The sequence below is a fragment of the Anolis carolinensis genome, chromosome 2 (genome assembly GCF_035594765.1).
Source record: "Anolis carolinensis isolate JA03-04 chromosome 2, rAnoCar3.1.pri, whole genome shotgun sequence".
Classification (NCBI taxonomy): Eukaryota; Metazoa; Chordata; class Lepidosauria; order Squamata; family Dactyloidae; genus Anolis; species Anolis carolinensis.
In genome coordinates, this window is record NC_085842.1 from 135294639 (window position 1) to 135307920 (window position 13282).

At 42.0% G+C, this 13282-nt stretch overlaps 1 protein-coding gene across 1 annotated transcript in view; it reads left to right on the forward strand.

Moving 5' to 3' along the window:
- The window catches only part of LOC100563782 (unconventional myosin-XVB), a 64633-nt gene that overhangs the window by 18772 nt on the left and 32579 nt on the right, over window positions 1–13282 (forward strand). The window contains exons 12-18 of the mRNA XM_062970609.1: window positions 308–389; window positions 6293–6385; window positions 8577–8677; window positions 9659–10054; window positions 10735–10831; window positions 11502–11603; window positions 13024–13150. Of these exons, the coding sequence (XP_062826679.1) occupies window positions 308–389; window positions 6293–6385; window positions 8577–8677; window positions 9659–10054; window positions 10735–10831; window positions 11502–11603; window positions 13024–13150 (998 nt within the window). The remainder of the gene's footprint in view (window positions 1–307; window positions 390–6292; window positions 6386–8576; window positions 8678–9658; window positions 10055–10734; window positions 10832–11501; window positions 11604–13023; window positions 13151–13282) is intronic.

Genomic DNA, 13282 nt, shown 5'->3' on the forward strand with positions numbered 1-13282 from the left:
CCATCTATCTCCCCAGCCATTGCTGCTGGTGGTTGGGAAAGACAGATAATCTTTTGTGTTCTAGATGCTCTGGCGTAACAGGGGACAACGAGCAGCCCCCACCCCAACAGATAATCTCTTCAGTTGGTGGTTGAGTAATTGGAGGTCCCGTTGCACATCCAGTCTAAGCAGCTATTGCTTCCTTCATCAAACCATAAATACCTTTGAAAAGTTGCACCCTTTATTATGTTACATGATATCCACTCCAGTGTGCTAGATAAGCTGTGTACAAAATGTTCTCCCTTTCTCTCTCTTTCATTCTTTGCAGGATCTCGACAGTGAGGGAAGTCTGACTGGACGCATGAAAGGAGGTGGGAAAATTGGGCCCGGTCAGCAAGGTATTTTTCCAGGTAAACATTAGTGGGTGGAAAAGACATAAAGCTGTGGGCAGGTGAGAAAAATGTTGTACTTTCCATTCCGTTAATTCACTCAGTCATTTCCGACTCTTCATGACCAGTCCACGCCAGAGCTCCCTGTCGGCCGTCACCGCCCCCAGTTTCTTCAAGGTCAAGCCAGTCACTTCAAGCATACCATCCATCCATCTAGCCCTTGGTTGGCCTCTCTTCCTTTTTCCTTCCATTTTCCCCAGCATCATGCTCTTTGCCAAGCTTTCCTGTGTCCTCATGATGTGGCTAAAATACTTCATCTTTGCCTCTAATATCCTTCCCTCCAGTGAGCAGCCAGGCATTATTTCCTGGAATATGAACTGGTTGGATCTTCTTGCAGTCCAAGGCACACTCAGGATATTCCTCCAGCACCAAAGTTCAAAAGCATCTATCTTCCTTCACTCAACCTTTCTTATGGTCCAGCTCTCGCATCCATAGGTTACTATGGGGAATACCATTGCTTTAACTATGCGGACCTTTGTTGCCAGTGTGATGTCTCTGCTTTTCATTATTTTATTGAGGTTGGCCATTGCTCTCCTCCCAAGAAGTAAACGTCCTATGATTTCCTGGCTGCAGTCTGCATCTGCAGTGATCTTCACGCCTAGAAATATAAAGGCTGTCACTACCTCCACGTTTTCTCCCTCTATTTGCCAGTCATCAATCAGTCTGGTTGCCATAATCTTGGTTTTCTTGATGTTTAACTGCAGCCCAGCTTTTGCAATTTCTTCTTTCACCTTGGTGATAAGGCTCCTCAGCTCCTCAGCTCCTCAGCTCCTCCTCACTTTCAGCCATCAGAGTGGTGTCATCTGCTGTACTTTATCTCTTCTTAATACCAATACCTGTTCACACTGTCCAATTCTAGTGCAAGGTTTCAGATGAAGCTGAGGTCATATGTGAATCATAGACTATGAAATATATATCTCTTCTTTCTGTACCACCTCTCAGGCTGATTGAAAACCTTTTTGAGATTCACCTTTCAAGATTGTTCTTGAAAAGGATTTGCCTGCTTTTGAAACATTACCAAATGTTGTCCCTTTTCTTCTTTTTATCACATCCATCATTCTTGCATATTATTTCTCTGTATTGTACAACCAGGGGCGGTTCAACCGTTAGGCGAAGTATGCGGTCGCTTAAGGCACCATCCTCTAGGGGGTGTTGTTGAGGCACCTCCGCCCAGGCGTGGCCTTCCTGCCTCCATGGCCGCGGCCTGGCCTGCCTCAGTGGCAGTCGCGGCCAGGCCGTGGCTACAGGAAACCCACGGCTGGGTGGAGGTGCCTTAACAGCACTCCCTAGGCGCCCCATAGAGGATGGCGCTTTCAGCAACTATTGAGGCACCTCCGCTCAGGCGTGGCCTTCCTGCCACCACGGCCTGGCCTGGCCTCCAACCAGGCTGCCCCTGCTGCCCCTTTAAGGACAGGGAAGCCATCCTGGCCTGCGCCTGAGGGCAGTCTCCTCCTCACTAGGCTTGCTCAAATAATTCGTTTTCCCCGTTAACCGTTATTAATTCGTTATTTTCGTTTGTTTTGAAGCAATTTTGAAGCATTGGTTGTCCACACGTCTGGATATCGCGGTTTCGAATCGCGAGAGGCCGTTTTTCGTTATGTCGTCGTTTTCTTCGTTAGGAAAAAAAAGCTTTTGCAAATCACCCAAACCATTCAGGCCCTTTCCTTTTGCCCCTCAGCAAAAGGGGCGTCATGGGCTCAGCCAATGGGAGGGGGCGAGGGGGAAGGAGGCCGAGGAGGAGGAGGAAGACGGAGGGGGGAAATGGCCGCCGCCGCCTCGCCTCAGCTCAGGCCTGGTGTCTCTCTGAGGCGGGAAGGCGGCGGATGGAGCCGAGACCGAGAGAGACAGAGAGGGGCCCGGTGGTGAGGTTTTGACGTCTGTGCGAAGCTAGGCAAGTGGGGTTTATATATCTGTGGAAGGTCCAGGGTGGGAGAAAGAACTCTTGTCTGTGGGAGGCAAGTGTGAATGTTGCAATTGGTCACCTTGATTAGCATTGAATAGCCTTGCAGCTTCAAAGCCTGGCTGCTTCCTACCTGGGGGAATCCTTTGTTGGGAGGTATTAGCTGGCCCTGATTGTTTCCTGTCTGGAATTCCCATTTTCTGGGTGTTGTTCTTTTACTGTCCTGATTTTAGCTTTTCTGTAGCTAAAAATGCATATAAAATTGATTCTATAGGGAGGATAAATGATTGGATTTCAACTCCTACAGCTTGGCTTTCTCTGCCAATAATGGTACCCATCTTGGATATTGTAAGGGATTTATTATTATTATTATTATTATTATTATTATTATTATTATTAGACCTTGCTCCCAGGAAGGTGCCTTCGCTGTGGCTCCCAACTTATCTATCTATCTACCTTTCCACATATTCTCCACATTGTGTGTATGTGTATGTATATTATATATACATGAGCCCCGATGGCGAAGTGTGTTAAAGCACTGAGCTGCTGAACTTGCAGACCGAAAGGTCCCAGGTTCAAATCCCGGGAGCAGAGTGAGTGCCCGCTGTTAGCTCCAGCTTCTGCCAACCTAGCAGCTTGAAAACATGCCAATGTGAGTAGATCAATAGGTACCGCTCTGGCGGGAAGGTAATGGCACTCCATGTAGTCATGCCGGCCACATGACCTTGGAGGTGTCTATGGACAACACTGGCTCTTGGGCTTAGAAATGGAGATGAGCACCAACCCCCAGAGTCAGACATGACTGAACTTAACGTCAAGGGATACCTTTACCTTTACCTATACACACACACACACAAACACACACACACATATGCAGGGACTATATATATATATACACAGTATATATCACACACACACCAATTTAACAAAGTTTCAGCCACAAAAACAAAGTTTCTGAAGTAGAACAATGACTTTCACAGTAAAGACAACCCAATTTAACAGGAAATAAGACTTTCAAACCAGGAACAGATTTCTGCAATTATTAAAAAATGGTTTATTATAAAAGCTATGAAAATTCACCAAAAATCAGAGGATAAGGGAAACGTTCCAAATTTTGGTGAGCTATCAGTGTTAAATGTGTTCTACCACTGTACCAAGTTTGAAGAAGATCACTCAAAAAATGAGGGTGGGAGAGTCTTGTAAAGTCCTCTCCCTCTGTGCTGTTTTTGGGAATTGCGCATGCGCGTCCGCCATTAACGAATTAATTTAGAAAATAACGAATTTTCGTTAATTTTGAAATTTTTTGGGGGCAAAATTCGGAAATACCTTCAAAAACGAAACGCTGCCCCCCTCTACTTTTGCAACGAGTTTAGAATCAAATTTTTCGTGGATCGATCAAGCCTACTCCCCACCAAAGACACCTTCCCAAGACACCGCCAGAGGCGGTCCGAACAGCGAGATGGGCGGGACACCCTCTCCAACTTGGCCTTGTCCCGTATTCTCGAAGGATGCGGGACGGGGCCAAGTGGCCACATGGCGCAAGCGTCCGCCCATCTCGCTGTTTCTCCCCTCAGTGGGCCCAGCGCCAGTTTACGGCCTGCTGCCTGCCTCAGGACAGGTCGCCAGAGGCCCTGGCAGGTAAGATGCTTTCCTGCCTCTACAGCTGCAGCCTGTTCTGGCATTTGCCCTCGAGGCCAGGTCTCCAGGCTGCCTAGCCATGTTCCAAAAGCATTCTCTCCTGACGTTTCACCCACATCTATGGCAGGCATCCTCAGAGGTTTTGAGGTCTGTTGGAAGCTAAGTAAGTGGGGTTTATATATCTGTGGAAAGTCCAGGGCGGGAGAAAGAGCTGTTGTCTGTTGGAGGCAAGTGTGAATGTTGCAATTGGCCAGCTTGATTAGCATTTAATGGCCTTTCAAAGCCTGGCTGCTTCCTCCCTGGGGGCATCCTTGGTTGGGAGGTGTTAGCTGGCTCTGATTGTTTCCTGTCTGGATTTCCCCTGTTTTCAGAGTGTTGTTCCTTATTTAGGCTTTTCCTTAATCCCTCCTCATTATCCAAAATTTTTGCTTATCCAATGCTTTTATTTTTCAGTAATTGGTTGGGAGGGAGGCGCCAAAATTCTGTTCTATTATACTTGAAAATTACCTAGGGCCAGCCCTGCATACAACAGGTGTCGCCCTGAGAGCCAAACAATGAAACGGTCTTTCTCTCACCCTTAAGATTTTGCTGATTGCATTACATTTTCCACTTTCAATCAAGGAAACCACAGATCTGAGGACTTCATCAGAGTCTGCAAGACCTGAGCAAAGCATTTGATAGCTCACACATACGAGTAGTACATCATTTTTGTAGCACTCCTCAAGATAGCTTCCGCTCTCTTTTTCCCATATAATTTTTACTGCAAAAATATGAAGAATGGGGAAGGGTACAAGGGTGGATATAGAACAGGGGCATTTTAAACATCTTACATCTTCGTCTTCACCCATTTTTTTCATGTCAGGAGTGACTTGAGAAACTGCAAGTTGTTTCTGGTATGAGAGAATTGCCCGTATGCAAGGATGTTGCCCAGGGAATGCCCAGATGTTTGATGTTTTTAGCATCCTTGTGGGAGGCTTTTCTCATGTCCCCACATGGGGAGCTGGAGTTGACAGATGGGAGCTCACCTGTGCTCTCCCCGGATTCAAACCGTCAACCTTTTGGTCAGCAGTCCTGTCAGCTTAAGAGTTTAATCCATTACAGAAAGGGTTTATGCTGATCTTGATAGCCATCAGAGGCAACGTGCTGTAATTGAGTTCTTGATTTGTGAGAATGAGACAATGGGGAACATTCACAAGAGACTGAGAAAGGTGTATGGAGAGGACGTTATCTATTGCAGTACTGTTAGTTGTTAGTTAGATTCTTCTACCAAGTTAGAAGGTTTCTGCTATTTGGTAGTGTCTTATAAGTCTGAGCGGGTTTTAGATTCTCTTTGCCACTCTCTTCCATAGAATCATAGAATCATAGAATCATAGAATCATAGAATAGTAGAGTTGGAAGAGACCACATGGGCCATCTAGTCCAACCCCCTGCTAAGAAGCAGGAAATCGCATTCAAAGCACCCCCGACAGATGGCCATCCAGCCTCTGCTTAAAAGCCTCCAAGGAAGGAGCCTCCACCACGGCCCCGGGGAGAGAGTTCCACTGTCGAACAGCTCTCACAGTGAGGAAGTTCTTCCTGATGTTCAGGTGGAATCTCCTTTCCTGTAGTTTGAAGCCATTGTTCCAATTTTTTTCAGCTATTTAGTGAATTGCTGTTTTGAATTATACCTGAGGTAGTTACTTTTATTTAATGAAGTTAAATAAATCCTTTTGATGTCTGTTTATTATCTTTTACACAGAAAGATGCTCATGGTGTATGTTGTTGTTGTTGCTGTTGTTGCTGTTGTTGTTGTTGTTGTTGTTGTTGCTGCTGCTGCTGCTGCTGCTGCTAATTAGTGCCTCATTTTTTCTCAGGATTGAGACCCAGAGTGGCTCATAACTTTAAAAATAGACAAGAGATGAATAATAAAATAGATTTGAACATTTAGCAATGTTTAAAATAATCAACTGAATAAGAAATAAAATAAATAATATATGCATTTGTGAATTTATTTTACTTGTTTTTGATTATAAAGTATAATAATTAAAATAACAATATATTCCAGTATATTGCAACATGATGGATGGAACAATGGGTATCTGTTGAAAAAACTAAATGTGTGGCCCTGAAATATGTTGTTTGTTTACACTCGCACTGTGGAGTGTCAGGATACCAATGGTTAACAGAAAGCTGGGACTTTGTCTAGTGCAGAAGTGGAAATGATGTGGTCCTCCAGATGTTATTGCCCCAAAATTCCCATTACTGACAATATATGTGAACAGGTCGGTTCTGCTGTTTTTCTTGGAGATCAGTTTGCCATGGGACCATCTTTCCTTCCTTTTCTCAGGCTACTCAGGAATGATGACCATGCCAGCATACCAGCCTATGCCCGCCATGGGAGGAATGATGCCCGGACTAGGTGGAATGGGGACAATGCCAGGTAACAAAAATGTAGGCAATGGACTGGAGCAAGAATGGGATTAAATCATTCAGATATTTCTGAGGAGGAGACCACTTCTCTGCCCAATCCTATGCACTACCATGTCCATTTTCTTGCTGAGGTACAAAAGGGGAAATTGGAAGGAAAAGAGAGAAAGTGAGATTTTTTTATTATGTCAGAAGCGACTTGAGAATATACTGCAAGTAGATTCTGGTGTGAGAGAATTGACTGTCTACAGAGACGTTGCCCAGGGAACACCCGGATGTGTTACCATCCTGTTGGGAGGCTTCTCTCTTGTCCCCGCAAGCTAGAGTTGACAGACAGGAGCTCACCCATATCGCAGATTTAAACCAGCAACCTTCAGGTCAGCAATCCAAACTTTAGGTCAGCAGTCCAGCCAGCACAAGGGTTAAACCCATTGCGCCACTGTGGCTCCATAACTGAGAAATTAAAAAAGCACATGACAAAGCAGGACAACAAAGGACTAACTGAGACTGTCATAGGTGCATAGGTAAAAGGGTGAAGAACATGTTTCATAAGTTGCTACTATAATTTTGTTCCAGACTTTTAAAAGATATTCTGCAAATGAATGTTGACTTTAAAAACATAGCAAATATGTTGGTAGTCATAAAAGATAAAATAACTTGACCCTATGCATAACGGGAAATGAAATCTACAGCATATAGGTAATAAAATTCACTGTTTGCAACCATTTCTCCTCACTAATGGAAACTCCAGTGAGGAATTGCACCATTACTACCTATGTGGCAGGGGTCCTCAAACTTTTTAAGCAGGGGGCCGGTCCACAATCCTTCAGACTGTTGAGGGGCCAAATTATCATTTGAAAAAGAAATACGAACAAATCCCTATGTACACCGCACATGTCTTATTTGTAGTGCAAAACAACAACAATGAAAGAACAATAAAATATTTAAAAATGAAAACAATTTTAACCAACATAAACCTATCAGGATTTCAATAGGAAGTGTGGGCCTGCTTCTGGCCAATGAGACAGTCAAGTTAATTAGGATTGTTGTTGTTGTGTGCCTTCAAATCATTTCAGACTTTGGGCGAGCCTAAGTCTAAAATTATTTATTTATTCATTTACTACATTTATTTTCTACATTTATATCCCGCCCTTCTCACCCCGAAGGGGACTCAGAGCAGTATGTACATACAATATATTATATTATTAACATAGCACAATATTAGCATTATATATTACTACTAGCTGTGCCCGGCCACGCGTTGCTGTGGCAAAGTGGTGGTGGTATTGGTTAAAAATTGTTGTGTAATTTTTATTTGATGTTATTTGTATTTTTAAATTATTTTTATTGTAAGTTATCTTTTTATTTATTATATTTTATTATTTTCTTGTATTATTTTTAGTTATTTTCTGTTATTATAGTATTTTATTGTATTAATTTTTTAGTGTTTATTATTATTTTTATTGGGTTGCTAGGAGACCAAGTTGGAGGAGCTTAGCCTTCTAACTGGCAGCAATTGGATAAAAGCAATTATTCCTCTACCTGTAATTAGGACTTTATTTTTTCTTTTCTTTTTGTTGTATCAACCTAGAGGCGTGGATGATGGGTTGTGTTGTCAAATTTCGAGGTTGGGGGGCCTGTAGTTTTGTTGTTTTGTGGGTTGCCGTGATGCCATCACTCATTTATATATATAGATATTGAACTATACCACTATACTGTAATATTATATGTAATATATAACATGTAATTAACATTATTATATGGTATTATTATTAGTATTACATTGTATAACATGATAATATTATCAATATCATATGTATATATATTATTAAAACTGATATAAAATATTATATTATAAATGAGGGCGGGGGCCAGGTAAATGACCTTGGAGGGCCACATCTGGCCCCCGGGCCTTAGTTTGGGGACCTCTGATCTAGGGTTTCCTTTATTGATTTGTGACAAATATGTCCTCTTTAGGTGTTTTCTAGGTCCTCCAGTGTGACTCTGTGGCATTCCTTTGTCGGAAGTTCCTCTTTTCAATAGGGCTTTCTATTATCCACCATTTTGCATGCCCATGTGAAGTCTAAGAACGCATCCCCCATAGACATTGGGTTTTCAGTTTAACAGGAAGAGGCCACATGCTATGAGAAGGCCGAATATTTGCTCTGAGTCTTTTTATTACCATCCCTCTCTTCCTCTTGCAGCTATGATGATGCCCCAGGCTCAGCCTGTAATGCCATCGGTGGATCCCAACCAAGTGGCAGCACAGCAACAAGCCTTCATCAACCAGCAGGCATTGCTTCTGGTAAGTGAAAAGATCACAATAGGGACACATGTGTCCTCCAAATATTGTTGGACTGCAACTCCCATCATTCTTCACCATTAGTTATATTGACTAGGACTGATGGAATCATAGTACTATGTAACAAAATTTGAAAGGAAATTCTGTTCCTGATTTGAAAGTGTTTCCTGTTTAAGTTTGCAGTACTTTCTTTGGTAGTAGTTATACTCCAGAAACTTCATTTTTGTGACTCCATAAATTATGTTGAATTGATTGAAACTCTATAAGATATTCCTTGAAAAACAAAATAACAAAATGTCCTGCAAAAAGAACATTTTTGCATAATAATAAAGTTTTTCCATGATTTTATGTCATTTCCTAATTGGTTCTAATTAAGAAATGACATTTATAACCGAGGAACAAAAATCGTGTTACATAATGTAATTTGAAAACACTTGGAAGGGTCAAGTCAAGAGTAAGCTTGTAGCAGAATTGTCTCCCTTGTCATACATCTTGCTCAGCACTGTCACATAAGGAGACCATGCTCTGTTTTAGTGCAAATCTTGGGCTTGGTTTCAGTACCTCCTTGCTGTTTTTTTTAATTCAAAATGGTTATTAGATTTTAAGGTCACAATAACATAACTGGTTCAAAACCTGGAACAAGAAAATTGCCATCTTGATTAAGCTAAATGATCCACAGAGTTCAGTGCCGCTTACTGATCAGTTGGTATCTATATTGTATGTTAACAATAGAAGAAGACAAGACACCATTTTCCAACATACTATTAAATATGAAATAGGCGGCACATTGCTGACTTGAGAATACAGAACATAAATGTTGTGGATGAGAACTTCTTTCATCCCAAATCAGTATGGTCATTACTGAATATAATAGAAGTTGCTCTCCAAAACACCTGAAGCTCATGGAAAAGGTTGTTCTCTATATGTTGAATATCAATTCACAGGTTAAACAAAGTTTAAGAACATCTACACTTCATATTTCAGGCTCAGCAGATGACTCTTCAAGCCATGACACTTTCTCAGCAGCAGCAAGGGCAACAACACCGGCAAAGGGAGAGGTCTCCTGAATTCCCAAGAGCAAGGCGATCACCCTCAAGAAGGTGGTCACCAGAACCTTCAAGGCCATGGCGAGGGTCTCCACCAAGGTCACCTGAATTTTCAAGGCCAAGGAGAACATCAACAAAGAGAAGGTCACCTGAACGTTCAAGGGCCAGGCGGGCATCACCACAAGATGAATCACCTGAATATTCAAGGCAAAGACAAGATTCTCCTCCACCACCTCAGTCTTCTCTAGCTGCTAAACCCAAACACGTTAATAGTAGCCAAAAGAAAGTATCTACTATTCACCAGTCAGAATCTCCTCCTGGGGCTCCAGAGGTGGTATGTACTTTGGCATATTCAACAAGCACCCCCATCACACCTGAGTGGCACTCTTTTTGACATGAATGGACCAAAAATTTAGTGGTATGGTGATACAATTTTGAACTTCACTGGCATGTGATTACGGTCTCCCAATATTGCCCCAAAATGCAAAGAACTATATGAAGCAGCATCAACAAACCAGTTCTAGTAGTTTTTGTTCAGAATTCTGTTGGTACAATACACGATTGGTTACCTTTTTTCCAGGGTTGTGCAACAGTTGTGAAGAAAGGCAAGCACAATATGGCAACTCCTACCAGCTTGTGTCTTCAGTGCCTTACTTCTTTCACAGCTGCTGTGACTATGACCTTTATCCTCCAACCACCAATGCCAACAATTATGTTATCCTGGTGTAATGGATCAACATAATTCTGGGCTGCATTTGTGCCAGGAGCATATATTTTGTAAAATTAGTGAATAGCAATGCTCAGTAGGGGGCGGGTAAGTGTCTTGGAGCTGTAGATCAAAAAGGTAACTTTTCCAAATTCTGAAGCCTGTATTTTGAGAAGGTTGAATTCTGAAACAAAAGCGAATCCCAAAGCTTAAATGCATATCTAAAAAGATACTAGAGACACTGAGAGAAAGTCTGAAGAAGCTGAAATCAAAAACCAAGATCTAACAAAGGGCATCTTGTTGTGTAGATCCACATCTACCAAGAAAAGGAGGACCCAGGCATCAAAGCAGGCACCCTTTCAAAAGAAACTATCCGGAAAAAAATTGATTACTTCCAAAAAATTGGTGAGTCACATATTATTGTCCCTCAATTCATTTTTCTACATCAGAATATTTTTCCATGAATGCAAAGCATTAATTTTCTAGTTGTTGTTACCTACCCACAGAAAATGTCAATGACATACTGAAAGTATTCCTGTATTATAAAGAATATTTTTAATTCTTCAGTTCTCAAGGGTCAAGAAGAGACCCCAACAGACAGACATCATGTGCTTCCACACTCCAATTGTTTAACCCCACAACAATTATTTTATCCAAAGGATATGTTTTGAGGTCTTGTGGATTCTTCTTCTTCCCTGTAGTGTGTGAAATGATTCAGAACCTCCTGAGGCCCCATCTACACTCCATTATATGAGTCTACACTGACCTTATACTGCAGTTCAATCTGCATTATAATGGCAGTGTAGATGGGGCCTAAGTGTATGTTACGAAAAACTTTTCTCTTTCTTGTTATGCTTCTGGTATACCAGAATGACAGAAATAAAAAATTAAAAAGAAATAGTGTGGCTTATATGATACTTAATTTCATACAAGCTAATCAATTAAAATGTGGTTGATATTTTATGTTCCTTCAAACCTCTGTTTTTATTTGATTGTTTTAACTGAAATGATGCCATCAAGCCGAGAAAAAGCAGAAGTAGACATCTGCCAATGCTTGACCTTCTTCTTTCTGCAGGGCAACAACCAAGTCCTATGAAGTCAATAATTCCCCCATCGAAGACCTGGAATCCTCCAAATAAACTACAACCAGAGGATCAGCAGAAGCTTCAAAATGCAGGTAAGCAATGGTCAGATATAGACAACATGTACAGGAGAAGAAACAAGTTGATCTTTTGGAGACTCCAATTCTGAAGTATTGGATGAAGGCAAAGAAGGGTTGAATGCTTCTTGAAGAACAGTTGGTTTGATGCAGCATAAGAGACAACATAACTAGGTGCACAAAGTATTTTGGGAATAGTGATACATAGATTGGCACATTATAAGAGTTAGAAAGAACCATTTCCCACAAGCAGCATATCCTCCCATTGTCCTAGACAGTACCATTTAACACTCTGTCAGTTGCTGTTAAAGTATTGTAGTTGCTTTTTCCTCTTTGGCCCTTGGCTCATGTCCATTGCCACAAAGTTCACAGAACAAAACTAGTTTGCACTCAGTTAACTTATCAAACAGAGAGTGGAGAGAGGGGGCAAGCAGAATCTTACCCTTTGTAGTAAGCTTGAGAACAAACAAAAGGACACTGCTCAGGCCAGTGCAAATTGCTACAACCACTCATAGCTCATTAGTACAACAACTTTTTCCATCCTGACCACACTGTGATGTTGGAGGCATACCCCACAACACCTTTGAAATGTTGAAGGTTATGCCTGTCCTGACAGATCATGTCTCACGCCTTCTTATCTCCATCCTACTGAACAAGAGACATAGGACACCCTAATGGGTTCTACTAGTATGCATGCTTTATCTGTCTCTTACCCATGCAGTACTCCTGTATTCCTACTGGGAAGGGCAAGATTCAGCCATTCCTTTGCCTCTCCCTTTGACTGAATTAATTGAGTGCAAACTGTTTTTGTACTTTGAACACACTTAGCAGCAACTGGAGTGCATTGATGACAAAGATAGGAAATAGAAAGAGAAACTGCGGGTGCATCTATATTGTAAAACCAATGCAGTTTGATACCACTTTAACTGTCATAGTTTAATGGTGTGGAATCATGAGAGTTATAGTTTTATAAAGCATTCAGATTTTTTTCTGCCCAAGGGTGCAGGTGCCTTGCCGATTTACAAGACACAAGATTCCATAGTATTGAGCCAAGGCAGTTAAATTGTATCAACCTACATTAATTCTACAGTGTGAATTCACTTTGAGACATTTTAAAATCTGCTCACTAAGTGAAAGGACTTTCTTGGCCACGTCGGGATAGTTGGAGAATTTGGAGAGGTCAAGCTTACTTTTCCATCCTATATCTACGGTGTCTTTATACTGACTGGTAATTGACTTTTGCTGGCAAGTGGGCCTCCTTGCCTATTCTGGCCTCAGTAACAAAGCAACTAAAGGCAGAACACAGCCTAAAAGGGAAGTAGCAAGTGTGTGAGTATGAGATTGAGATGGGGCTAAGGAGAAACTACCAAGAGGGATATGAACATGAGACACAGAGCTATGTTGCGGATCTCTCTCTCAAAACTATTTTCTTCTTTAGGTATGAAAGAAAATAACCAAGCCCAACCCACTCAGCTGGCACCAGAACCAAGCCAGGAGATAAAGAACATTGTTAAAACACACCAGAATCGTCCAGTCCCACCACCCATACCCGCCAAGCCTCCCAGGTGAGGAGCAGGCTTTGCTTGTTCAATGAATCAGGCTCCCGTTTAGATCTTTAAGGAGAAGGATGCTCTCATAGTTGCTCCCATGCCAGCCAAACCTTTTGTGGTTTTCCGTTACAATGTGGATGGACATCG